The following is a 26,070-nucleotide window of genomic DNA, read 5'->3' on the forward strand; positions in this document are numbered from 1 at the left end:
AGGGGGGGAGCTTAAAGGGACCGAGGCGAGGGAGGGGGAGCGCTTCAGACGTTTCCCACTTAGTGTCTCTGCTCTCGGACCACCTCTCTTCTCCTCTCACCCTGGCATTCAAGCCCCCAGTTTGGGCTCCTTTGGAGTTGTCATGGAAACACAGAGGCTAGACCAGGCGAGGCGGGTGGGACTAAGGAAAGGAAGGAGGGAGAGAGAACTCTCTGGAGTCTCCCCCTCCAAGACTCACTTAGTGATTATATTGTGGGAGGAAGTGAACAGGTTCTCAGTGGAGTTAATAACCCAGGTGCCTCCAGGGGCACGTCGTCTCCCCGTCTTAGCTCCCTGCAAGGTGCCAGGGTCTTCTCCCAAATCCTTGGCCCCAGTTTCCCCCTATTTAGAAGAGATAAATACTTGTGTGTGAGAGAGAATTGTGCAGAGTTCAGAACTGCGATGGTCTGAAAAGTTCCCAGGATATGGTGAACCTGCCAACTTAGCAGTAAAGAGAGAGGCCCAGGTCTGTAATTCGGGGGGAGCTGGGCCTTGGGGGGAAAAGGGAGAGAGAGTTTGGGCGGTGTGCATACATACCTTCTTCGTCCAGGACTAAGGAGCTGAAGCTCTTTTGGAGGGGGTAGGCAGTATGACTTAACTGCTCATTTCTGGCAGCTCTGTTGGTAATGTGTGCTCGTTCCCCCACTTTCCCTTTGTTTTTAAAGAGGCTGCTTAGAGTCTCCGGGCCGGTCAATGTTCAGATCCATTCCCTAAACCCCCCTACTCCCACCAACCACCTCCCACCAAGACGCATCTCCACCTCCTGAGTCGACCTGCGGTACAGCGTTATTAGTCTTTTTATTTGCTTATTGCATCTTGGGAGCGCGTGGGTGGGTGAAGGGAGCAAGGATAGGAAGTCTATGTAGATTTACACCAGTTTTTTTTTTTTTTAAAACAAAAACACAGCCAGATAATCATTATTCTTCCCTTACGCCCCCCCAGCCCCCACCTGAGGCAGTCGCTCTCCCGGCTGCGTCCCTTTTCGTCCATGTCCTAGCGGAGACTACAGAGCAGTACAGAGGCTCTCGCTGAAACCAGTCCCAGGCTCCAGAGAGTCAGATCACGGCTTCACACCAGTCGTTCTGGTCACTAGGCGTTCGCGTGAGCCCTCAACCCCTTACCGCCACCCCATCGTCACTCTACACCACTCCGAGCGCAAAATGGTTTGATTGAGACAAATTTAGACCAAGCAATGACCTTGTCAACAGAGAGAGGGGTTCAGACAAGCTGAGAAATCCTTCTGTCTAGAAAAACGTCTTTAAATGCTAAGTAAAAGCCCTAATAAGTAAAAGCCCTGAGGCTCTAGGGTGTCGGGTAGGGATTATGGGCGGAGAGGTGGGACGCCTGAGGGTCACGGTAGGGAGCCACCCACAGATAACTCAGAGAACCAGATTGTGGGGGTCGCTCAGGTTGAAAGACTGGTCGAAATTACAAGGGCATGAGTCAGCGCATCCCTATGCGCCCTCCGCCCCTTGGGGGGTGGGTCGCTTATAGGGAGGGGAGTAGAGTAGGGCAGGAGAAATTGGGCCAGGTTGCACTTAGCTCAAGGGGCCTCGAGGACTCTCCGCGTCTCTGGAGACAAGGGCACTACACGCACTTCAGAATGAAGAGTTGTAAGTCGCTGACCTGTGGCGGACTGGAGGGTGGGGTGGGGGTGGGTATTGAGGGGCAAGCCCGGGCTGGCATCAGCCCTCCAGGCCACCCTGCCACTCACCCAGCACACGGCAAAATGCAGAGGACTACCTTTACCTGGTCCACCCCCCGGCCGCCCCTTGGGGAATGAAAACTTCGTGTTCCGCTGCGAGCCAGACGCCTGTATTGGGAAGTGGGGAGAATCAAGGGGGGGAAATCGGACCTTTGGGTCGCTGGGGGCAACGAAGCCTGGAGAGGCCTTCTTTCCATTCCCAGAATATGTTTGCTGCTTTTTCCTCTTCCCACTGGCCTAAATGGATCGCTCCGCCTATTTCCTCCCCAGCACCAAGAGCGCAATGGAATATTCCATTGCCCCTCCGGTCCTGGGTCAGTGTTGCGGGGAACGCTCGCGCGGTTGCCAGAGAAAGCCCCGGACGTGACGGATTTGCGCGACCCCAAGCAGCCCGCCCTTCCCCCTCCCATCCGTCATTCCCCTGCGCTCTCTTTCCTCACCCTTCCCCCTCCCCCGTGGGTTCCAGTCTTGGGAGAAGTAAACAGCGGGTGGAGCGAGGCCTACGGACCCAGGCCAGGTGGGAGTTTGCACTCTTCAAGGGGCCTGGGCTGCTGCTGGGGTATTACAGAACTCCGCGTTGTTCATGGCTGGGGAGATGCAGTCATCCCTGAACCTAGGGAACAGGTCCCCCGAACGCTGAGTTGGGGGCGGGACTTCGGGTGCGCGTTGGTGCGTCAACGTGGTAGGGGGGTGTGTTTGTAGGGAGAGGGTTGGAGTAAGTTAAAAGTAGGCTATTTTGTGACAGGGACATGGTGAGGGACCTGGTGTGGGACCGAGAGGAGGTGGCTTGATTGCCAGGCGTCTGTTCCGAGGGAGGAGGGTGTTGCCATCTCTCTCACAGGCCTTTATCACCCTTTTCTCAGGCGGGAGCATGCTGGGGCTCTGGGGGCAGCGGCTCCCCGCGGCGTGGGTCCTACTCCTGTTACCTTTCCTGCCGCTGCTGCTGCTTGCAGCCCCCGCGCCCCACCGCGCGTCCTACAAGCCGGTCATCGTGGTGCATGGGCTCTTCGACAGCTCCTACAGCTTCCGCCACCTGCTGGAATACATCAATGAGGTCTGGCAGGGGACACCTGGGTGCAGGGCGTTAGAGGCGTCTACTGTGGCAGGGGAGGGAGAGCGGGGAACTGAAAGCCACCCCTCTGGGCCTGCCCAGTTCCTCAGGGAGCTGGTGCTGGCGTGGGGGAGAGTTGGGGGACGGGATCCCTGGTTCTAGCAGGGTACAATAGACCTGTGGATGCGGGCCAGGGGTGGCGTGTGGGAGCTTCTTAGCCTATCCCCGGTGGCTGCATTGCCCCCTTCCCACAGACACACCCCGGGACTGTGGTGACAGTGCTCGATCTCTTCGATGGGAGAGAGAGCTTGCGACCCCTGTGGGAACAGGTGCAAGGGTTCCGAGAGGCTGTGGTCCCCATCATGGCAAAGGCCCCTCAAGGGGTGCATCTCATCTGCTACTCGCAGGGTAGGCGACTCCCCTGCCCCTAACTCCTAAGCCCTATCTGAGGCTTGATCCTTATCTGAGGGACACTTCCTAGTGTCCCTTTTTCTGAACCACATTGCTCCAGGCACAACCCTGGTACCTGAGCCCTTCCTTTCTGACTTCCCTCAGCACCTGGGTCTCATCTCTGTCTTGAATGGGAGGGAAGCTTGCTACACTGCTGCCCCTTTGTTTCCTATTACCCATGGTTCTTGGACACAAGGGCAAATGGGGCAGGTAAAAACATCTTAGAATTAGAGGCAGGAGGCCCAGCATCTAATTCGGGCTCAGTCACTTATATGATGTGTGACATTTTGGCACAGGGTGTGCCTGCCTTCCGTAAGCCTCAGTCTCCTTTGTGTACAGTGTGTGTGTGTGTGTGTGTGTGTGTGTGTGTGTGTGTGTGGCAGTGGGGGTGGGGGGTGCTGCTGGCTTTGCTGTCCTTAAGTGTCTGCCCAATGTGGTGTTCTGCCTACAGGGGGCCTTGTGTGCCGGGCTCTGCTTTCTGTCATGGATGATCACAATGTGGATTCTTTCATCTCCCTCTCCTCTCCACAGATGGGACAGTATGGAGGTGAGTGGGCACTAGACCCCATAGAATGCCCTGAGTTTTGGGGGAACAGAGGTTTATGGTCACTTAACACTGCCATTCTCTTGCCAGACACGGACTACTTGAAGTGGCTGTTCCCCACCTCCATGCGGTCTAACCTCTATCGGATCTGCTATAGCCCCTGGGGCCAGGAATTCTCCATCTGCAACTACTGGCATGGTGAGTGGGGACGCTGAACTGGGGCTTCCATGGATCAGGTCAGTTGCTTCCACCTCTGCTACAACCAATAGCAGTGATAACAATAAAGATAACTAACATTTATTGAGCTATTTGAACAGGCTCTGTTCAGAATTTCTTTTTTTTTTTGAGAAGGAGTCTTGCTGTGTTGCCCAGGCTGAAGTGCAGTGCAAGATCTCGGCTCACTGCAACCTCTGCCTCCCAGGTTCAAGCGATCCTCCTGCCTCAGTTCCTCTAGTAGCAACTTGCTATTGCTGGGATTACAGGCAGGCGCCACCATGCCCGGCTAAGTTTTGTATTTTAAGTAGAGATGGGGTTTTGCTGTGTTGGCCAGGCTGGTCTCAAACTCCTGACCTCAGGTGATCCACTCGCCTCGGCCTCCCAGAGTGCTGGGATTACAGGTGTGAACCATCGCACCCAGCCGAGAATGTTTTAAGTGTGTCACCTTATTGCCTTAGACGGTTTAGTCTGTTGCGAGAGTCAGCAAACCTTGTCTATAAAGGGCCAGAGAGTAAATATTTTTGACTTTGTAGGACATAGAGTCTGTTTCACAACTCCTCAATTCTGCTGTTGTAGTGTGAAAGCAGCCATGTACCATATGTGACTGAATGTGCCTGTGTTCCAATAAAACTTCATTTACAAAAACAAGTAGTAGGCTGGATTTGGCCCATTGGTCACAGTTTGCCAATCTCTAGACCAGACCATGGGACCAGAATACTTGGGTTTGAATCTTGACCCTATTGGGTGACTTTGGGCAAGTTACTTAACCATTCTGTTACTCAGTTTTCCTTATCTGTAAAATATTATAGCATGTACTTCACCAGGTGGTTGTAAGGATCAAATCAATAAATGAATGCAATGTACTTTGAGTAGTACCTGGCTTATATAGTAGATGCTAGATAAAAGTACTTGCTATTGCCAGGTGTGGTGGCTCACACCTGTAATCCCAGCACCTTGGGAGGCGGAGGTGGGCAGATCACCTGAGGTCAGGAGCTCAAGACCAGCCTGGCCAACATGGTGAAACCCTGTATCTACTAAAAATACAAAAAAATTAGCTGGGTGTGGGCACACGCTTGTAATCCCAGCTACTTGGGATGCTGAGTTAGGAGAATTGCTTGAACCTGGAACGCAGAGGTTGCAGTGAGCGGAGATTGTGCCACTGCACTTCAGCCTGGGTGACAGAGTGAGATTTCGTCTCAAAAACAGAAAAGTGAAGCCGGGCGCGGTGGCTCATGCCTGTAATCCCAGCACTTTGGGAGGCCGAGGCGGGCAGATCACGAGGTCAGGAGATCGAGACCATCCTGGCTAACTAAAAATACAAAAAATTAGCTGGGCGTGGTGGTGGGCGCCTGTAGTCCCAGCTACCTGGGTGGCTGAGGCAGGAGAATGGCATGAACCCAGGAGGCAGAGCTTGTAGTGAGCTGAGACTGTGCCACTGCACTCCAGTCTGGGCAAGAGGCTGTCTCAAAAAAAACTCTGTCTCAAAAAAAAAAAAAAAAATAGTACTTGTTACTGTGTTTACAGTTATTATCACTACTATTATTATTATTTTGAGACGGAGTCTCACTGTGTTGCCCAGGATGGAGTGCAGTGGTGCAATCTCAGCTCACTGTAACCTCCACCTCCTGGGTTCAAGTGATTCTTGTGCCTCAGCCTCCTGAGTAGCTTGGATTACAGGCATGGACCACCATGCCTGGCTAACTTTTGTATTTTTAGTAGAGACAGGGTTTTGCCATGTTGGCCAGGCTAGTCTCGAACTCCTGACTTCAAGAAGTGATCCACCTGCCGCGACCTCCCAAAGTGCTGGGATTATAGGCGTGAGCCACTGCACCTGGCCCATATTATCACTACTATTTTATTACTATCCACCTTGACTATTGCTGCAGCTTCCGAATTATTGGGCTTTTCACCACCAGTCTTGCCTCCCTTTTCTACTTCTTTTTCTAACTGCCCTTTGTACCCAGATCCCCACCACGATGACTTGTACCTCAATGCCAGCAGCTTCCTGGCCCTGATCAATGGGGAAAGAGACCATCCCAATGCCACAGGTGAGAATTCAGGCTCCTACCTGTGTTGCTTTTTCTGCTTCTTTGACTCCCTATGTCTCCCTCTCCAACCTATCCTGACCCCTGTGGCTGATTCAGCCTCTCTTCTTCCCATCCTACAGTATGGCGGAAGAACTTTCTTCGTGTGGGCCACCTGGTGCTGATTGGGGGCCCTGATGATGGTGTTATTACTCCCTGGCAGTCCAGGTAATAAGGGATTGTGTGGCCTGAAGATTGACTAAAGACATCCCCCAACCCCAATCGGTCTTTATCTCATGCCTAAAACTGGCCTGCTCCTTCCACCTTTTAGTTAGTGCGCCTCCCCCTATTTCATCATGTCACCCAAGACCAAAACCTGGGAGTCATATCCCAACCCCTTGTATCAAGCCAGTCACTAAGTCCTGCTGACACTTCTCCTCTCCATCCCTATCACCCCTTCCCTCACTTTATAAAAACTTTTAATTTTGAAATTCTTATAGATTCATAGGAAATTGCAAAGATAGTATAGAGAGGCCCTTCACCCAGCTTCCCTCAGTGGTTGCATCCTATGTAATTATAGCACAATATCAAAACCAGGAAATTCACATTGGTTCAATGTGTGTGTGTAGTTCTATGCCATTTTATCACATTTCCTACTACCTCTTTACTTACTTGGACTATTATAATAGCCTCCAGCTTTGTCCCCTCCATCCTATTCCTTAGAAAAATATCCATGACTCCATGGTACTATGTGCTTGCCTGTGTTATAGGTCACCATGAGTGATCTGTAATGTCACTTGAGCTACTTGAATCACTCAAGAAATATTTATTCAACATTATGGGCTCAGGCTTGTTCTGGGCCCTGGGGATGCAGTGGTAAATAAAAGAGAAGTCCCTAATGTTACGTAGCTTATATTCTAGTTTGTAAGCCTGCTGATACATATATACAAATATATATGTCAGGTAATAAGGCAGAGGAAAGGATTAGAGGATGACCGGGGGCCTAGTTTCAACAGTGGCCAAAGTCCTCCTGGAAGAGTCGCCATTCAATTAGAGACTGAAGGCAGTGAAGGAGAGAGTTGTGCTCTGGGTGGAAGAACCCCCCAGGGAGAAAGTGTGGCCCCTGTGCCCAGCCTTGCCTGGCCAATATTTTTTAATTAAAAGATTTTAACTCCATCTGGCTGGGCGCAGTGGCTCACGCCTGTAATCCCAGCACTTTGGGAAGCTGAGGCGGGTGGATCACCTGAGGTCAGGAGTTCGAGAACAGCGGGGCAATGTGGAGAAGCCCCATCTCTACTAAAAATACAAAAAGTAGCTGGGCATGGTGGCGCATGCCTGTAGTTCTAGCTACTCAGGAGGCTGAGGCAGGAGAATTGCTTGAAACTGGGAGGCGGAGGTTACAATGAGCCGACAGGGTGCCACTGCACTCCAGCCTGGGCGACAGAGCAAGACTCCATCTCAAAAAAAAAAAAAAAAGAGAGATTTTAAGACCTTTTTATTTTGAAATAATTTCATACTTAAGAAAAGTTTGTGCCTGTAATCCTAGCACTTTGGGAGGCCAAGGTGTGAGCCCAGGGGTTTGAGACCAGCCTGGGCAACATGGCAAAACCCTGTCTTTACCTAAAATACAAAAATTAGCTGGGCGTGGTAGTGTGCCTTTGTAGTCCCAGCTACTTGGGAGGCTGAGGTACGAGAATCGCTTGAGCCTGGGAGGTCAGGGCTGCAATGAGTCGAGATCTTGCCATTGCACTCCAGCCTGGGTGACAAGAGTAAGACCCTATCTCAAAAAAAAAAAAAGTTACCAAAATAGCAAAAAGCAGACATGTATACTCCTCACCTACTTTTCTCTTCTCAAATGTTAACATTTTGTCATGTTTACATTAATCTTTTTTCTCTCAATATATATACATTTATTTATGTATTTTAATGTTATGTTTACAAATAAACATAGATTCAAATTGCCCTGAATATACGCTCACAGATTATTCAAATTTTTCCAACTGTCCTTATAGAAAAAAATAATATCCAGTGGAAGATCCAAATCAGGATCTTGAGTTGCATGATCCTGTCATGTCTCTTTAGTATCCTTTTTTTTTTTTTTTGAGTCCGAGTTTTGCTCTTGTTGCCCAGGCTGGAGTGCAATGGCACAATCTCGGGCCACTGCAACCTCCGCCTCCCAGGTTCAAGTGATTCTCCTGCCTTAGCCTCCCGAGTAGCTGGGATTACAGGTGCCCGCCACCATGCCCAACTAATTTTGTATTTTTAGTAGAGACGGGATTTCTCCATGTTGGGCAGGCTGGTCTCAAACTCCTGACCTCAGGTGATCCACCCTCCTTGGCCTCCCAAAGTGCTGGGATTACAGGCATGAGCCACCACACCCAGCCTTTTTTTTTTTTTTTTTGAGACAAAGTCTCACTCTGTCTCCCAGGCTGGAGTGCAGTGGCGCAATCTCAGCTCACTGCAACCTCTGCCGCCCAAGTTCAAGTGTGCCGCAGCCTCCCGAGTAGCTGGGATCACAGGCATACGCCACCACACCCAGCTAATTTTTGTATTTTTAGTAGAGGTGGGGTTTTACAATGTTGGCCAGGCTGGTCTCGAACTGCTGACCTCAGGTGATCTGCCCACCTCGCTCTCCCAAAGTGCTGGGATTACAGGCATGAGCCACTGTACCAGGCCTCTTTAGTATCTTTTAATTTGGAATGATTTTTAGTCTTTGTCCATGACATTAATATGACATTGATATCAGCATACTGATCAGCTATTGTGTAGAATTTCCCTCAGTGTGGGTTGGATATTTCCTCATGCTTAGGTAATCTTTTTTTTTTTTTTTTTTTTTTTTTTTTTTTGAGATGGAGTCTCACTCTGTCATCCAGACAGGAGTGCAGTGGCGCAATCCGGGCTCACTGCAACCTCCGCCTCCCAGAATCAAGTAATTCTCTTGCCTCTGCCTCCCGAGTGACTGGGATTACAGGCGCCCACCACCACGCCCAGCTAATTCTGTATTTTTAGTAGAGACAGGGTTTCTCCATGTTGGCCAGGCTGGTCTCGAATTCCTGACCTCAGGTGATCCACCCTCCTCGGCCTCCCAAAGTGCTGGAATTACAGGCTTGAACCACCGCGCCCAACTAATTTTGTATTTTTAGTAGAGATGGGGTTTCACCATGTTGGCCAGGCTGGTCTTGAACTCCCGACCTCAGGTGATCTGCCGGCCTTGACCTCCCAAAATGCTAGGATTACAGGTGTGAGCCACCTCACCTGGCCAGTAATGCATTTTTGATGGGGTTTCTACAGAAGTGAGGTCGTATCTTCAGTGTATCACCTCATGAGATACATTATATCCAGTGAGATATTTTTGAGTGTCCTCCCTTGCTGCCTGTCTCCCCAGTAGGCCTTGAGTTCCTTTGGGACCTTGGCCCACCTTGATTTCTTCCTTTTTTTTTTTCCTTTTCCTTTCCTTTTCTTTTCCTTTTCCTTTCCTTTCCTTTTTGAGACGGGGGTCCCACTCTGTCATCCAGGCTGGAGTGCAGTGGCTTGATCTTGACTTACTGAGACCTCCACCTCCTGGGTTCAAGTAATTATCCTGCCTCAGCCTCTTGGGTAGCTGGGATTACAGGCACCTGCCACCATGCCCAGCTAATTTTTGTATTTTTAGTAGAGATGGGGTTTCACCATGTTGGACAGGCTGGTCTCGAACTCCTGGCCTCAGGTGATTTGCCTGCCTTGGCTTCCCAAAGTACTGCGATTAAAGGCATGTGCCACTGAGCCCAGCCAGATTTTCTCCAGCTCTTCTGATAACCTCCCCACAAATCTCTTTGTAGCTTCTTTGGTTTCTATGATGCAAATGAGACGGTCCTGGAGATGGAGGAGCAACTGGTGAGCCCCCTGGGATTACTTCCCTTCCATCCACTGTCCCACCTTATTCCAGAGCCCTCTCTGTGACTCCTGAGCTGAAGGGTTCACCCTGTGGGGAGGAGGTCCAGGATCCCAGCAGTAACTCACTTTGTCTCTCCTTGTGTCTCTCTTCCATTCTTCCATGCCCCTTCGACCACCTTGAAGGTTTATCTGCGGGATTCTTTTGGGTTGAAGACTCTATTGGCGCGGGGGGCCATAGTGAGGTGTCCGATGGCCGGGATCTCCCACACAGCCTGGCACTCCAACCGTACCCTTTATGAGACCTGCATTGAACCTTGGCTCTCCTGAGGATATATTCAGGGGTCCCCAGGAACTCCTCAGTCCAGAGACCAAGTGATGGCCTTGGAAAGCAGATGTCAGGCTTTGGTGTGCCTGTGACCACCTCATTGCTCCCATATTATCCCCCACCAACGTGGCCTCCCAGAACCCCCTTCCTCTGCTCCTCCGTGAATGACAAGTCCAGGCCTCCCCTACCTCATGTCTTCTCATTTGGGGGATTGCTCCGTGCTCTCCCTGTCTCTCAAGGCCGAAGTTGGGAAGTGAGAAACCATGTTTTTAACTTGTGGCTGCTTTTGCTGCTGCTGCTCCTCCGTATCTGGCTGTATGGGAGGAGAACCCACCCCCTGCCCACCACAGGGGTCTCCTTCCAGGCCACTCAGGACATTTTTAGCTTCTCTTCTCCCCATGTTCCCTTTTTTCTCTGAAGTCCCCTGTCATCAGCCCTCCTAACCCCTAAGAGAGACTACCCATGAGAGTGGGGTTCTGAGGCTCCCCTATGGGGACAGTTCCATTTTTGAAGTGTCAGTGTTGGGGAATATCTGTGGCCTATGAGGCCCATCTCAGGTTTGGGGATCCCCCAGTCCCTATGATCAGTGTTGGAGTACCCCCCTGGGAGAGCCCAGTTTCTTTGAGGCCCCAGGCCCTCTTTTAACTACCCTTGAATGGGTGTTACCCCTGTATTTATGGAAATAAAGTTCCATTTCCTCAGTGTGACGTGGCTCATTTCCAGGTGGAGGGGACCTGGCTCCCCAAGGCGGGTGGGGATGGAGCCTGAGGCCTGGGTGCCCAGATGCCTGGTTTAGGGTGGGGACCCCCTTGGTGTTTCCGCTCTCTCTCAATGCCCATTCTTTGTGGGTTCCTGATTCTCTGTGGGTTCTTTCCTGCTGAAGACAATTCTTTTCCTCTCCCAGTCCCCAAGACTGGGGGGTTAAGCTCAGGGCTCCAGTGGTTTGGGCCTCAGCCTCATGGGTGGAATGCGCCTGCCACCCCCAGGCTAGACGAGGGGGCAGAGGGTCAGGGTGGGCATTTTTTGTGCCCCTTTTGAGCTTTGTGGGCCAGAGCTGGGTGTAGGGCTGGACAATGAGCCTCCTCTTCCTTGAAAGAAGGAATTTTGGCTGAGACAATAGGGCCCTGTCTGCTCTGGCATGGGGGGTGGTGGCTGACTCAATTCTGCTCCCCCTAAGCCCTAACAAATGTCCTCAAGAGAGGGGGGCAGTTTTCCCCTTGGTGCCCTGGGCTGCCCCCCTGGCCCTTTGTGACGACTTGCCCTTTTAGCTTTCCTCAGCTGATCTTGCTTTTTCTCCATTAACCTGACCTGCTTTGTTCCCTGCAGCTGTTTCTCTGCCCCCTAACTCTCCCCTAGTCTGTGTTGGGTTGAAGGGGGTACTGGTGGTGTTACAGAGCTTGTAGCTTCTGATTTGGGGAGTCCAGAAATAGGGGCCTCAGAGGGTTGGAAAGATACTTCTAGGGAGCCATTTGCTGGGGTGGGGATGAGGGTGGTGGGACTTGACCCTACTGAGCTGACCCTGCTGGAGCTAAGGAGGAGGCTTGTGGGAGGGGGCAGGAATGGGAGGACTCTCTGGCCCAGCCCCTCCTCTCCTTCTTAGCCTGCCAGGCCCACCCACCAGTCTGAGCTGCTTCTGCTGAGGCTGGTCTGCCTGAAGCCTCCCAGGAGAAAGGAGAAGCCAGGTGGGAATGGAGAGAGAGAGGAAGGCAGGTGGGGAGAGAATTTCAATGGGGAAAGAGTGGGGTTTACTCAGAGACTTAGGGTGGGCATGAGTTGAGGGGTTTTTTGTTGGAGCAAGGGATGTGCATTTAGGGCATATGTGATGGTGTGGGTGTGTGAGGGGAGTAGCAGTGTGTGAAAGGTGTGGAGTTTCCAGGTGCTTGGTTTATGTGTATGGTGTGAGGATATATAGCTAGGGTTTTTTTGTTTTTTGTTTTTTTTTGAGACGGAGTTTTGTTCTGTCACCCAGGCTAGAGTACAGTGGCACGATCTTGGGTCACTGCAACCTCTGCCTCCCCGGTTCAAGTGATTCTCCTGCCTCAGCCTCCCAAGTAGCTGGGATTACAGGCACCCAACACCACGCCCAGCTAATTTTTTGTATTTTTAGTAGAGATGGGGTTTCACCATCTTGGCCAGGCTGATCTCAAACTCCTGACCTCATGATCCACCCGTCTCGGCCTCCCAAAGTGCTGGGATTACAGGCATGAGCCACCATGGCCAGTCAGCGAGGGTTTTGAAGGTATGAAGTTATAAGAGGGCATGTTAAAGACAGAAGGGTCGGCTGTGCATGGTGGCTCATACCTGTAATCCCAGCACTTTGGGAGGCCGAGGCGGGCAGATCACCTGAGGTTGGGAGTTCAAGGCCAGCATGACCAGCATGGAGAAACCCTGTCTCTACTAAAGAAAAAAACAAAACAAAAAAATAAATAAAACAGGATCACAAGGTCAGGAGATTGAAACCATCCTGGCTAACATGGTGAAACCCAGTCTCTACTAAAAATAATAATAATAAAAAAAGCTGGGCGCGGTGGCAGGCGCCTGTAGTCCCACGGGAGGCTGAGGCAGGAGAGTGCCATAAATGCGGGAGGCGGAGCTTGCAGTGAGCCGAGATCATGCCACTGCCCTCCAGCCTGGACGACAGAGCAAGACCTGTCTCAAAAAAAAAAAATTTGCCAGGCGTGGTGGCGCATGCCTGTAAACCCAGATACTTGGGAGGCTGAGGCAGGAGAATCACTTGAACCTGGGAGGCGGAGGTTGCGGTGAGCCGAGATTGTGCCATTGCACTCCAGCCTGTGCAATAAGAGCGAAACTCCTTTAAAAAAATAAAAGACAGGAGGGTCATAAGGGGAGGATTGACTGAGTGTCCCTCCAGGTTGTGCAGAGGGGATTAGAAGTAGGTTAGAAGGGAGGTGGAGGGAGTGTGCTGGGGTGTGAGCTTTTATGATGCTGAATGATCATGATATGCTAAGGATAGGATAGCATTGGGTTGTACACACAGGTGTAGGCAGTTCTGGTGGCTAATATGTAAAAATGAATGTCCTGACTCCCTTAGAGGGCACCTGCAGAGTGCCCTTGGAGGGACTAGTGCTGGAGAAATTAATAGGAGAGGGGACGGACATCCATTAACCTTTTCTTGCCTGCAGCCTGTAGGGTCCAGCGTCAAAGAGAATCATGGGGTCCAGGGCTGAGCTGTGGACTCTCTTAGGCGGATTCTCCTTCCTCCTGCTACTGATATCAGGCGAGGGGACCAAGGGTGGATTCCTCAGAGAGAGGTGACAACAGAGGGGGTGGGACTCGGGTGAGCTCTTCTCGGGAGCCTTCTGTTGGGGATGGGGCTTGACAGGAGGCAAAACTTAACTGAAAGTTTAGAATGGGGGTGAGAGGCTGTCATCTGGAGGGAGAGCGGGGCCTCAGTAGCCTCTTGAGGGAAGTGGGACCCCTGGCTCCCCAGGGCCTGGCCTACTCAATCTCTCCCACCTCATCCTCTGGCATGGAGGCAGTCAGGGAGTCTGCTCCAAGCAGACACTGGTGGTTCCGCTCCGCTATAACGAGTCCTACAGCCAACCAGTGTACAAGCCCTACCTGACCTTGTGCGCTGGGAGGCGCATCTGCAGCACTTACAGGTGAGGGATGGGGAGATGGGACCCCAAGAACCCCGACCAGGACCCGTACTAAGGGTCCTGAGCCAGGCGCTGTGTTCCAGGACCACGTACCGCGTTACGTGGCGGGAGGTGAGGCGGGAGGTGCAGCAGACCCATGCAGTGTGCTGCCAGGGCTGGAAGAAGCGGCACCCAGGGGCGCTCACCTGTGAAGGTGAGGCTGGGTCTTCCAGGCCTTGCGGGGAGGCGCGCTCCACGGAGCTGGGGAACTGGGTCATCGGTTCGAGACTGAACCCCACTTCTCTGCAGCCATCTGCGCCAAGCCTTGCCAGAACGGAGGCGTATGCGTTAGGCCTGACCAGTGCGAGTGCGCCCCCGGCTGGGGAGGGAAGCACTGTCATGTGGGTGAGTCAGCTTGTCCTCCCCACCTATTCTGGTACTTTCCCCCGCCCCCTCTCTCAGCCCCTTCCTCTTTTCGGTAACTAGACGTGGATGAATGTAGGACCGGCATCACCCTCTGCTCGCACCGTTGTCTTAACACGGCAGGCAGCTTCACCTGCGGCTGCCCGCACGACCTAGTGCTAGGCCTGGACGGGCGCACCTGCACAGAGGGGTCCCCAGAACCCCCAACCAGTGCCAGCATACTCAGCGTGGCCGGTGAGCGGGCAGGAATACAGGCCACCGGGGGAACCTGGGACAGGCGTCCAGACTTGGGCAGTGGTTATGTTCTTGGTCTTCTTTGTCCCTAGTTCGGGAGGCGGAAAAAGACGAGCGCGCTCTGAAGCGGGAGATTCGCGAGCTGCGAGGGCGCCTAGAGCGGCTGGAGCAGGTAAGCTAAGCCTGCTGGGTGGGGCGAGGCCAGACGTCACTATCAATACCCTGAGGCATCTCTTCCTTTATAGTGGGCCAGTCAGGCTGGGGCCTGGGTCCGAGCGGTGCTGCCCATGCCGCCTGAAGAGCTGCAGCCAGAACAGGTGGCTGAGCTGTGGGGCCGGGGTGACCGCATCGAATCTCTCAGCGACCAGGTGCTGCTGCTGGAGGAGAGGCTAGGTGCCTGTGAGTCTTCACATTCCTCCCACCTTGACTTCTATTCCCCAACTTTCCCCAAGACCCCTCCCCATTCAAGCATTCCCTTTCTCCAAGCCCCCTCCCCATTCAAGCATGCCCTCTTTTCTCCAAGTCCCCTCTCCAACATTCACTCTTCTCATGCTTCTCCACTTCACCATCGTTCTCTTCTGAAATCCTGTCCCCAGCCCAATAGTTTCACTTACTGTTTGGTGAGCGTGGCAGTGTAGTCCACTCCAGGCTGACCACAGCCACTGTGTCTGCCATGTCATTAACCAGGCTCCTGTGAGGACAACAGCCTGGGCCCTGGCCTCAATCATCGATAAGAAGCCTCTACAGCACCCCTAATTTATACAGAAGCCAGACCCACTAATCCTCTGGGATTGGCCGACTGTGAGCTGCAGATAAGGCTATCAACCACCAAAGAGCAATGAACAATGGAAACTTCAGAGAGCTGAAGAAAGGGGGAGGCCTGTGTTCTTGGCCCATCCCTGAGTCTTCTGGCTGGGGGCAGGTTGCCTGGGCAAGAACTGCTTCTTCGATTCCTTAACAAATGCAACCACCAAGCACCCAGATCTTTCTCTCTCTCTCTTTATTTTCAGTTTTTTGCTGTTATCCAGATAATTAATAAAAACCAACCACGCAAAACTGGGTCCCATCCTCTCCTTTTGCTCCCAGCCTACCTCCCCAGTTGTGGGAACAGGTCTGGAGCAAGAGGCAGGGAGTGGCTAATGCCACCGGGAAGAAATGAAAACTGGCTCAGAGAAGGGGAAGCCTCAACAGAAAAAGAAATAAATTAAAAGCCCTCTTATCCCCTCCAGCCAGGGTTCGTTCCTTTCCCCAACTCCCCAGGGGGCAGAAGTGAGTGCAGCACCTGATGTCTGCTTCTTCCCCTTGTGTCTGGTGAAATGGTGCAGCAGGGCTGCAGGGGGCTGAGTGGGGTCAGGTCCACTGAAGAACTGTACCATGGGGACAAAACCAGAAATGTGGAGACTGAACTGGTATCCCAGAGAGTACACAACCCTGGGCATCTGGGCAAGGGCAGGCATGAGACCTCTGAATTAGAAGGGTCCAGCCCCCACTGACGGGAGGCTACACTGGGAGGGAAGGTGAAGGTGTTGAGGAAAGCTCCCAGGATGAGCCTGGGAGGACTGCTTCAGGTATCAGCTTCCAGCCACAGGGCGAGAAGTCCTCCTCACATGGATGAGTCCATTGAATCCATGGACTTTGGGGTGGGGGAGAATTGTTCCACAGAATGGATGAGTCCACTGGCCAATGTGGAGTAGAGGGGGAGAGAAGACCACACAGGAAGAGACTCCACTGGGGATGGAATGTTCCCCACCCTTGTGTAGGCTGAGTCACTGGAGATGAGGGGGAGGCAACTGTCCCACAGACAAGACAGTAGGAGGTGGGGGTCAAGAGTGGAGACTGCACCAAGGCAGGAGTCCAGGGATGGGGCCAAGAGGGGGCAGGAGTGGCGCTGTATCCACATTCACTTCAGAAGTTGAAGACTCCAAAGAGGAGAATAAGTGGGGAGAGGGGAGACAATGAAGAAGGTTTGGCCCTGCTTCAGGGCCCACTGGGTGGGTAGGTGTGGGGAAGAAGATGGGGACAGATGGAAGGAGAGGTCAGAGCCAGGGTTCACCCACCCCCGCCAGGCTTCTTCAGATAGTCACCACCACCCCGGCCATCGGTGGAGATTTCCCGGAAAACAGTGAGCATGGAGTGCCGGACTCTGTCAGCCAGAGCTGGGACGTCATCTGGTGTCAGCCCTTCTGTGGGCACTGGGGGCAGCACCCGCACCTGACATTGTCCTGGGGCAAGGGGAGCACCATCATGGCCTGTCCACCCAGATCTTTGCCCACCCAGGTCTTTGCCCACAGGTGGGGCCCAGCTTCTGAGTGATACTCTTCCTCAACCTTTCAGTTCTCTTCCCCCAACCCTGGACAACCATCCCTGGGCTTGCCAGCTGCCACTTCTGAGGCCCTTCTATACAAAGCCTTCTCCAATCCCCAGACATCTCCTCAGCACCCCTCCAGGCCCCCTCCTCTGGGTTTGGCATTTACTGCTGAATGAGTGTTATTCATGACAGCTTTGTGCACACAGGCCTTATCTTTCCTGCTAGATTAGTAACAGCCTCTCTTGGTGGGACCAAGTGCTACCCACCTGGCAGGGTATGGCTTGGTAAAGACTTATTGGCTGCTGTGGGGTTAAACTAGATGACCGTGTGGACATCTTATGGCTCTGACACTGAATGATCCCCCTGCCTCACAGGGATGTCCTCCCAGCCTCTCTGGACACACCTGACCCCAGAACTGCTCAAAGCCCTCACCCGAGGTGAAGCGGCGCTCCTTCTTGCAGTAGAAGTCTTGGTAGGAGGACATGACTATGGGGACAATGGGAACCTGGGGAAGGAGTAAAGCAGGTCAGTCCACAGCTCTCTTCTGAGACTCCTACAATAAGCCCCTGCCCAGAGATGAGGGAATAGTGGGGGTGGGCAGCTGAGTAGCAGAACAGGGAGCAGTAGTCACCTGGGCCTGCACTGCAAGATGGAAGGCGCCACGTTTGAAGGGCAGCATGGAGCCGTTGTGGTTTCTCGTTCCCTCAGGAAACACCCAGACCCTCACCTGGGGGAGAAAGAAGGTCAAGGAAGACAAACACATATGGAGGAGTCAGAGTAGGTGTGATGTTATAATGGGACCTCTGAGGCCCATTGGCCCTGCATATCAGTTTATTTACAACCATTCTGCTTTCTATCCCTCCAATCCCCCATTTCCCCAGGATGACTCACGTCCTGGGTGAGCAGGGTCTGGGCGACCTCAGACATGACACTGATGGCATCCCCCGTGCGCTTCCGGTCGATGAAGATGACTCCTGCCAGCCAGCAGGCCAGCCCGGCAGAGCCAGCCCACAGTAGCTCACGCTTGGCAATGGGCACACAGCGGCCTGGCAGCACTTCCATCATCCCTTGGGCAGGGTGGGGGTGGGTGAGGATTGGGGTGGAGGCAGAGTGTCACAGAAAGCAACCCACCTCACCCAGATCATCACCCACTCTGGTAGGGACTGGAGGTGGAGGAGACTAGGCAGGGGGAGCCCCAAGTGAAGGAAAAGGTGACCAAAGGTGTATGTACCCTGTTTATGAGGGCAGTTCTACCCAGGGAATGAAGGCCTGAGAGGGAGACAAAGGGGCAATGTCCCAGAGGAAGGAGAATTGAGGATCTCAAGGAGAATATATTCTAGGGAAAGTTCCAGGAGGGGAGGCATGGCTGGGGGAGGTGTGCCCTGTGGTGGGGTCTCACCAAGCAGATCGAGGGAGCTCTGGTGGTTGGAGACAACAACATAGGGCTGTGAGGGAGGGAAGTGGTGAGCCCCTCGCACCTCCACTCGGATCCCGTACAGGTATTTGATGTGGAGCAGCATTAGACGCAAGATCCTGTGGGGTCACGGCAAGGGGTCCCAGTGGGATCCATTGATGTCCATCTGCATGCCTCAGCTCCCCCCAACCCTACTGTCTTTCTGACCACCTTTGCAGTCCTCTCCCCATTCCCTGTCTCTGGTCTCTCTCAGTCTTTTCTACACACACCATGCCCCCTTCCCCCAATCCACTACTTGCTTTGTACCCTTAGGTTCCCTCATTGCCCAAGACCCCTTGCCCCTCACTTCATATTCTCAACGTTGCGTCCTCGCACAGCACACACAGGGATGGCGAGCACAGCCAGGAAGAGGATCCAGCCATTGTAGAAGGCCATCTTGAAGAAGTACTTGGCACTGGGGCTGCAGAACCACAGGGTGGGCAGCAGGAAGAGCAGCAGCAGGAAGAGAAGCAGCAGCAGCATCCATGCCCCTGGCCACAACTCCATTCTGGCCACCTGCAGGGGATGGGGCAAGGGACAATCAGCCTGGTTTCTGGAGGACAGTGGGGTAGGCAAGGCACAGAAGGCAGGGTTGGGGACTGGTGCTATGAGGACAAGGGCGAGAGAAACAAGCTGGGGCAGGGTTCCCATTGAAACCTTCCCAGGAAGCTTCTCTAGGATGAGGGTGGTGGAGATAGAGCTCAGGACTGCTCTCCCATTCCTCTTCCCGAAGGCTCCAGATATATTCAGACAAGAGACACAAGACATGGACATCTACAACTCACAGATACCTCATAATAAATGACAATAAGAATGATAGCTAACACTTGTAGCTGGTAAGGGTCTTATAATGGTCTATACTTGTGCCGTCCAAGAAGGTAGCCACCATCTACATGTGGCTACTGAGCACTTGAAATGCAGCTATTCTGAACTGAGGTGTGCTGGAAATGTAAAATACACATCATATTTCAAAGACTGAATAAAAAACAAAAAGTAACATATCCCATTATTAATCTTTTATACTGACTATATTTTGAAATTATAATCTTGGGCCGGGCGCGGTGGCTCACGCCTGTAATCCCAGTACTTTGGGAGGCCGAGGCGGGTGGATCACGAGGTCAGGAGTTCAGGACCAGCCTGAACAACATAGTGAAACCCCGTCTCTACTAAAAATACAAAAATTAGCCAGGCCTGTTGGCACATGCCTGTAATCCCAGCTACTTGGGAGGCTGAGGCAGGAGAATTGCTTGAACCCGGGAGGTGGAGGTTGCAGTGAGCCCAGATCACACCATTGCACTCCAGCCTGGGCAACAGAGTGAGACTTTGTCTTAAAAAAAAAAAAAAAAAGAGAGAAAAGAAATTATAATCTTTTAGATGTATCAAATTCAAGAAAATATATTACTAAAATTAATTTCACTCTTTTTGCCTTGTAAAAATGTGGCTACCATAAAAAACTTATTTACGTGGCTTGCATTATATTTCTGTAGAACAGCACTAGTCTATACATTAAGTTAAACTCTTAAATGGTCCATACAATAGTCTAGAAAGTACTATTATTATTTACATTTTATAGGAAATAGGCCCAGAGAGGCTAAATAACTTACCTGAGATCATACAGCTCCTGAGTTAAATCTAAGCCGCCTGTGTTCCTAACCACTCGGTTACGCTGACACTGGTATGTACTGCATATACATATACGAACCCAGCACACAGCATGTATGGTGACTGTGACAGAACACCCACAGCCATATACCCAGGGGCCAAAGTTCATGTCACTAATGCCAACACACAGTCATACAAAGACTAACATGTTCACACACAGACACAAATTTATAATTACACCCAGTGACAGATAAAAGAATGTAAATGTGTAACCAGAAAAATCCCTCTCCACCCAGGCAGCTCCCCCATTCCTAGGTAGACTTATGGACATACCTGGAATAGCTACAAAGACCAATCCTACCTCCACACAGGCAAATGAATCCAACCACCCTTTCCCTTCCTTCTAGTGACACTTTGCGTGGGCAGGTACAGTGTGTAAGGCCTCACCAAGTGAAAAATGGAGGCAGGGAGTAAAGACGACATAACAGCACTTGCCCTGGGAGAGGAAAGAGCTCAAGAGGAAGAGGGGCAGGAACACAGAACCTGTGTTCTAGGTTCTTCCTCCTTCCTCCACTCTGCCCCACTGTTGGGGGCAGGGTAACAATTCACAAAAAGGGTGTACAGGCAAATACCTGTCATTCCTACTGAGGCCACAGGCACTGTCTTCCCATGACAGGAAGGGCTATGCTCAAAGGTAAGCCTATTGCCAAGTGAGAAGGTAACAGGCAATAGAGGAAACAGGAGACTCTGTCAGTTGGAATACTGTAGGCTTTCTGAGCTGCTCCATCCCACTGCCCCTACAAGTTCAGAACAGCATCATTTCTCCCCTGAACTATGTGGAGTAGGCTCCTAACTCCCTCCAATCCATCTTCCACGTAGCAACCACAGAGATTTTTCTGTTAACACAAATTTTTCTGAAACGCAGAGCATTTCCCTGTCTTGCCTAAAGGTTCTTCTTGACAAGTTGACTTCTGCTTACATCTTCGACCACATCCTCACAAAACTCTTTTTGTTCCAGTCAAACTGATTCACTTCAGTTCCTCAGACACCATGATCTTTCACGCTTCCGCACCTTGAACATGCTGTTCCCTTTGGCTGGAATGCCCGGATCTTTTCCTGCCTCATACAGCTCAGTGTCACCTTTTGGAGGGCTGCCCGAACCCCTCCAGGCCTGTGCTTTCATTACACTTTTATCTTGACCAGTGGGTCTTGAAGTGTAGAAATGCAAATTATTGCCGGGCGCGGTGGCTCAAGCCTGTAATCCCAGCACTTTGGGAGGCCGAGACGGGCGGATCACGAGTCGGAGATCAGAGCCATCCTGGCTATACGGTGAAACCCCTGTCTCTACTAAAAAATCACAAAAAATAGCCGGGCGACGAGGCGGCCGCCTGATCCCAGCTACTTGGAGAAGGCGAGACAGGAGAGAATGGTGTAAACCCGGAGAGGCGGCGCTTGCCAGTGAGCTGAGATCCGAGCCCATGCCACTCCAGCCTGAGGTGGCAGAGCAAGACTCCGTCTCAAAAAAAAAAAAAAAAAAAAAGAAATGGCAAATTATTAGACTTCACCCCAGATCTACTGAATCAGAAATTCTGGGCATTAGGTCCAGCAATCTATTTTTCTTTTTCTCACTCAGGCTGGTTTTGAACTCCTGGCCTCAGGCGATCCTCCTGCCTCAGCCTTCCAAACTGTTGGGATTACAGGTGTGAGCCATCGTAGCTGGTTAGCAATCTGTATTTTAACAAGCCCTCTGGTGAGTCTGATGTGCGCTTGAATTTAAGAACCACTGATCTTGACAACACACTATGTGTTGACTGGCATTTTTGTTTCCCTCCTTAGGCTGTAAGCAGCTTAAGGACAGGGACTCTGTCTTATCTCCAATACCAGGACAATAGGAGATGGAGTAGGTGCTCAACAAACACTTTCTGAACAGATTCTAAGGCTGTATACACACCCACAGAGCCACAACTAATGACAGAGACGGCGGTTCTGATCACAAATTAGATAGTTACCCTCTTGAGTAGTATTGACTACTAAAAGAAAAGTCACTGAGAAAGTAACGAACACACGAACACACGAACACACGAAGCCTAATGGTAACCGACTCTGAATAGATACATGCAATACATGGCCATAATGAAGGCAGAGTAACAATAATCAAGAAGAGGTCATCTCACAAGAGAAATGTACAGAATGGGATCAACATGCCACAGGGAAAGATGCTGCTCTCATCAAATGTGTGCCAACAGTGAAAAGAATGGAAGATAATGTCCATAAATACCAACGATGGGGTTCACAGCAGGATTGACCCTGTGACATGTATTGAGCTCATGGACACAGACTGTACACAGTCACTGGAAAGATAATGTTTGTGTAGAGAGGTATGGGCCAGGGAGGTCACCAAGGTAAGGCATGCAGGGATGGTTCTTTGCAGACCTGGAGACCCAGTTACCTTCTTTTCTAACACTTGATATTAAGTGACCCTCTCTGGAGAACAAAAGTCCAAAGATTTAGAAATGCAATGGAGGGCCAAATTTAATGAGCATACGGTTCATAAAATACACTGATGATAAATTTATAACACACATTCTATGGTCCTGTTACATCACTGTATCGTGCAAAAGGGCATACACATGTGTTCTGTGAACTGTGACTGGGAAAACACAGCAAACAGGCCAACTGAGTCAGACGTTGAGAGTGTAGGCTATTCAGCTGAGCCATGGGATCCCACACATGAAGACTACTGCAAATGGTAGGACCACAGACATGTCAGCCAAAGCAAAATAAGATATAAAACCTTCACATGCTGAAATAAACATGCCAAAATATAAAACGTGCAAGTAACAGGAAACTTTAAAACAGGTGCAATATATGAAAACTCACACACGTGCGGTACTTGAACATGTCAAAACTGGATGTGAGACATGGACACAAGAACGGAGAATGGGCAATTCTGATGGAAAATAACACACCATTTCTACACAGCCTATGGAGAGCATTGGGACAACCTAGTTGCACACAAGCCATTAAACATGTCAAAGGCACACAGACTCAATGTAGAAAACATGGCTCCCATAAGGCATTTGTGTGTAAGGGTCCAGCAGTGTGGAAGGCCACTGAGAAACAAGAGGTCCTGTGCCTAGATGGAAACAGAGGGGCCTAAGGGTATTCCTAAGAGGCAAATTCTGCTGGCCTTCTCCCCTCATGACCCCCGCAAGAGTCATGTGGGGTCAAAGGGCAAGAAAAGGAATTGGGGAAGGTGTAGGGAATTCCCTCTCCAGGATTCCCTGTGCACACTCCCAGTCCCAAATTCACAAGGGTTTCCATTTCTCCCCCTCCCGTGTTTCTTCCATCCTTCCAACCTCTCAGGTCCCCTCTCCTATACCCAGCAACCCTCTTCCCAGTCGGCCCCTCTCCTTTCCCCAGCAACCCTCTCCCCCAGTCGGCCCTCCCAGACCCAATCTCTCCCCTTCCCCTCATCCTAGTCGCTTTCAGCACCCTCTTCCCTCCTCCTCCCATCCCTTTCCCGCCCACACCTCAGTGGGGTGGGGGGCCTGGGGGGCTGGCCCCCTCCCCAGCCAGGCTGCGGCAGCGGTGGTGGCGGATGGCTGTGTCTCTGTCTCTGTCGGGGTGTCGGTGCCAAGGGGCGACGGGATTTGGGGTGTCCTAGCCCCGGCCGATGGAGGGGAGGTGGGAGTGGGAGGTTGGGCCCATAGCGGTAGGAATGGTTGGGGGTTGTCCCCCCAGCACCCTCCCTCCCTCCCTCCCTTTCTGCTGTCTTTCTGAGGGCTGGGGCTTCTGCTGCCGCTATTCCCCCCCACACCCCTCCCCAACGCCTGCTGGTTTCCGGGGCCGGCCAGGAAGTGGAGGGCGGTGATGGGCAGCCTGTTTTGCCAATCGTCTCCCAGAAACTCAGGCATCTCCTCCCCACGTCTACCAGTGTACTCTTGCGAGCCCCGCCCCAGGAGAGAGCTCAGCCGGGCCCTCCCTCGGCCTTTGCCCCCATCTCTGGCTCCAGCTGCATCTTTTTTTTCTCTAACTCCCTTTGAGTTCTGGATCCCCTGGTGCTGTATTCCTCCTTCGGCACATTCCTTCCTTTATTCTCCATCAGCTCTCTTTTAACTGCCACTTTTACTTGGTCTCTTTTTTTCTCAACTCCGGTTATCTGCTGCTTATTCCCCGCAACTATTCTTTTTTTTAAATTTTGTCTTTTTTTTTTTTTTTTTCCTTTTGTGGAGAACGGGGTCTCGCTATATTACCCAGGCAGGTCTCGAACTCCTGGGCTCAAGCTATCCTCCCGCCTCTGCCTCCCTGAGAGCTCGGATTACAGGCGTGAGCCACCAAGCCCGGCCCCCGCAACTATTCTTAAGGACCCCTCTTCCCGTCCCCCATTATCTAAATGCTTAGATAAATTCTAAGCATTTATCAAACACCTACCTACCATATGACAAGCATTAAGTTCACCTGGCTTCTTTTTCTCTCCATGACTCCATCTCACCCCATCTCACTCTCCAGTCGTCTGGTCTGGTTTCCTTTGCCCTTTGTCCCTCACTATCTCCCAGCAGTCCAGCTCCCCCCTCCACCTGCCTTCTCTGGCCTTTAAAGAGATCTCTTTGGCCTCATCCTTGACCCTTTCCTTTTCCATGCTCTTTTCCCTCTGCACTTTTTCTTTCCTACTTCCTTCCTATCAGTCTCCTTACTTGCCCAAGCTGAGACAACCCCTTCTCACAACATACAATATGGGTACATCTTTTCTTCCAATGGAAATTGGGCGTCAGGGGTGCTTTCTAGAAAAAGAAAAAGTGAGGAAGAATGCCGATTCCTCTGGAATGAGGGTGCCTCCTTAATTCGGTAGCCATGTATCTAGTTTTCCACCCCCTCTTCTCTTCCTCCACTCCCATTATCTCTGTACTAGGATCATTCCATCATTTCACTCTCCTTCATTTCCACCTTTCCCTCTCAACATCTTAAACCTCCAGTTTCCTGAATCCTCATCTGCCCCAGTCCTTCTTTACGCAACTGCTAACTTCTCTTCTTTCCTTACTTTTGAGTCACATGGGATCTTTTATCAAAGTCCCGCCTCTAGCCACACCTTTACCCTGCATGAGTGTACATGCCCTCGGGAAGAGGATTGGTAGTGGGAAGACTGTTACCTAGTTCTGCTCCTTTGGTCACAGTGAGGGTCAGTGATTGTAGGAAAGGCCCAAACTCCCCGGGGTCCAACCCTGGAAGAAGACCCTATTTCTATGGGCAAATTATAAGGAGGAAAGGGCGGGTCTCCTTAAAAGGGGCGGGCCTTGCCCCTTCTGCACCACTCACAAAGAGGGTGATCCCAGAGCTTTTCTGCTCTGAAGGTTTAAAACGGAGTTTAAGTCAATCCTGTTCTACTCTGTGTACAGCATTAAGAAAGGAGTGGGCCTTTAGTTCAGTTTTGCTCTGTAAATCACCTAAAGTGGGAAGGGCTGAGTCGTCCAGCCTAAGGAGTTAACACCAGCTCCGCAGATCGATGTTCGCACTATCCAAACGTCGGGCTAATCCCAGTTCTGCTCCCTTAACTAAAAGGGAGGGGCAGAGCCACGTTCTGCTCTCTACGTCACCAAAGGAGGTTGGAGCCATTTTGAACCCTGCGACCCTAGTGTTTTCCCTCTTTCCCTAGCTCTTCATCGTCTTTCCCGATGTGGGCCAATCAGGGGAAAAGGAAAAGGCCCAATCAGCAGAAAGTCCACAGCTGAAGGACCCGGATGAAGCGAGCCGAGGGCTTTGAAGTGCAAGCCTCGCCAATTGTAGAGCAGTCACCATAGCGACAAGGTAGGTGGAACAAGAGAAAGTTCAACCCTCACGCGATTGGCCCACCCCCGTCCCGCCGCGTGCTGCGCAGGCGCATTTTACCCAACCACCATTTTCCGTCAAGTTCTAGCCAATGAGTTGCTTTGGAGCCATAAGCTCCAAAGTCCAATAGCAATCCGGACATTCTCAGAAAGAGGAAGCGAAGGAAAGAAAGGGGCTTATAGTGGGCGAGGTCTATAGGTAGTCCCGAGCAAATTGCTTCTGGCTTTGGTTAGGACTGACAACTACTCAGACGAATAAAGCCCTCCGTGGCCAGGCGACAGGGTGTAGCGAGTTACTACCAATCCCTTGGCATTGCACATTGACTTAGACCGTATCAGCCAATAGCCATTGTGCGAAGGCAGGACCGCACTAACCTTTTCCCGCCCCTACCCTTTGGA

General features: G+C 51.6%; 3 protein-coding genes and 1 long non-coding RNA gene across 11 annotated transcripts; 2 read left to right on the top strand and 2 right to left on the bottom strand.

Moving 5' to 3' along the window:
* The first annotated feature begins 6 nt into the window (after window positions 1-6).
* On the top strand, window positions 7-12,192 carry PPT2 (palmitoyl-protein thioesterase 2). Of its 3 annotated transcripts, none has more exons than XM_017859168.1 (9): window positions 7-1,652; window positions 2,608-2,798; window positions 3,050-3,203; window positions 3,697-3,792; window positions 3,880-3,987; window positions 5,970-6,053; window positions 6,173-6,257; window positions 9,848-9,902; window positions 11,828-12,192. In XM_017859168.1, exons 1-9 carry the CDS (start codon window positions 1,478-1,480, stop codon window positions 12,002-12,004), a joined length of 1,125 nt encoding a protein of 374 aa, XP_017714657.1. In that variant the 5' UTR covers window positions 7-1,477; the 3' UTR covers window positions 12,005-12,192. The 3 variants fall into 3 exon arrangements, with proteins under 3 accessions (XP_017714657.1, XP_017714658.1, XP_017714659.1); XM_017859169.1 differs by lacking the exon at window positions 11,828-12,192 and adding an exon at window positions 10,086-10,931; XM_017859170.1 differs by lacking the exon at window positions 7-1,652 and adding an exon at window positions 2,039-2,261.
* LOC108519894 (uncharacterized) lies at window positions 936-1,994 on the bottom strand. Its single transcript, XR_001882752.1, has 2 exons — window positions 1,789-1,994; window positions 936-1,675 (listed from the first exon to the last, which is right to left on the bottom strand). It is a non-coding gene; the product is annotated as an uncharacterized LOC108519894 (long non-coding RNA).
* EGFL8 (EGF like domain multiple 8) lies at window positions 11,828-15,543 on the top strand. Of its 3 annotated transcripts, XM_017859172.1 has the most exons (9): window positions 11,828-11,909; window positions 13,371-13,499; window positions 13,728-13,850; window positions 13,931-14,040; window positions 14,136-14,231; window positions 14,313-14,483; window positions 14,576-14,655; window positions 14,729-14,882; window positions 15,171-15,543. In XM_017859172.1, the coding sequence occupies exons 2-9, from the start codon at window positions 13,399-13,401 to the stop codon at window positions 15,215-15,217; spliced, it is 882 nt and encodes a 293-aa protein (XP_017714661.1). In that variant the 5' UTR covers window positions 11,828-11,909; window positions 13,371-13,398; the 3' UTR covers window positions 15,218-15,543. The 3 variants fall into 3 exon arrangements, with proteins under 3 accessions (XP_017714661.1, XP_017714664.1, XP_017714662.1); XM_017859175.1 differs by lacking the exon at window positions 14,313-14,483 and having other exon boundaries at window positions 15,171-15,539; XM_017859173.1 differs by lacking the exon at window positions 11,828-11,909 and having other exon boundaries at window positions 12,983-13,499.
* Window positions 15,469-25,592, bottom strand: AGPAT1 (1-acylglycerol-3-phosphate O-acyltransferase 1). 4 transcript variants are annotated; one of them, XM_017859167.1, is made up of 7 exons: window positions 24,997-25,592; window positions 18,552-18,760; window positions 18,191-18,324; window positions 17,683-17,858; window positions 17,423-17,518; window positions 17,224-17,296; window positions 15,469-16,705 (listed from the first exon to the last, which is right to left on the bottom strand). In XM_017859167.1, the coding sequence occupies exons 2-7, from the start codon at window positions 18,749-18,751 to the stop codon at window positions 16,533-16,535; spliced, it is 852 nt and encodes a 283-aa protein (XP_017714656.1). In that variant the 5' UTR covers window positions 18,752-18,760; window positions 24,997-25,592; the 3' UTR covers window positions 15,469-16,532. The 4 variants fall into 4 exon arrangements, with proteins under 4 accessions (XP_017714656.1, XP_017714654.1, XP_017714655.1 ...); XM_017859165.1 differs by lacking the exon at window positions 24,997-25,592 and adding an exon at window positions 24,285-24,907; XM_017859166.1 differs by lacking the exon at window positions 24,997-25,592 and adding an exon at window positions 24,281-24,907.
* Window positions 25,593-26,070: the final 478 nt, after the last annotated feature.

Source organism: Rhinopithecus bieti, unplaced genomic scaffold (genome assembly GCF_001698545.2).
Source record: "Rhinopithecus bieti isolate Rb0 unplaced genomic scaffold, ASM169854v2 scaffold_49936, whole genome shotgun sequence".
NCBI lineage: Eukaryota > Metazoa > Chordata > Mammalia > Primates > Cercopithecidae > Rhinopithecus > Rhinopithecus bieti.

Coding starts and splice junctions, on each gene's coding strand:
- PPT2 (XM_017859168.1), top strand. CDS start 1,478: ATGAGTCAGCGCATCCCTATGCGCCCTCCGCCCCTTGGGGGGTGGGTC. Junction 6,258..9,847: donor ATTACTCCCTGGCAGTCCAG/GTAATAAGGGAT, acceptor ATCTCTTTGTAG/CTTCTTTGGTTTCTATGATG. Junction 9,903..11,827: donor TGGAGATGGAGGAGCAACTG/GTGAGCCCCCTG, acceptor TCTCCTTCTTAG/CCTGCCAGGCCCACCCACCA.
- EGFL8 (XM_017859172.1), top strand. CDS start 13,399: ATGGGGTCCAGGGCTGAGCTGTGGACTCTCTTAGGCGGATTCTCCTTC. Junction 13,500..13,727: donor GGTGGATTCCTCAGAGAGAG/GTGACAACAGAG, acceptor GCATGGAGGCAG/TCAGGGAGTCTGCTCCAAGC. Junction 14,232..14,312: donor AGGGAAGCACTGTCATGTGG/GTGAGTCAGCTT, acceptor TTCGGTAACTAG/ACGTGGATGAATGTAGGACC.
- AGPAT1 (XM_017859165.1), bottom strand. Junction 18,325..18,551: donor CGCAACGTTGAGAATATGAA/GTGAGGGGCAAG, acceptor GTGACCCCACAG/GATCTTGCGTCTAATGCTGC. Junction 16,706..17,223: donor GGAGCGCCGCTTCACCTCGG/GTGAGGGCTTTG, acceptor CCCTTGCCCCAG/GACAATGTCAGGTGCGGGTG.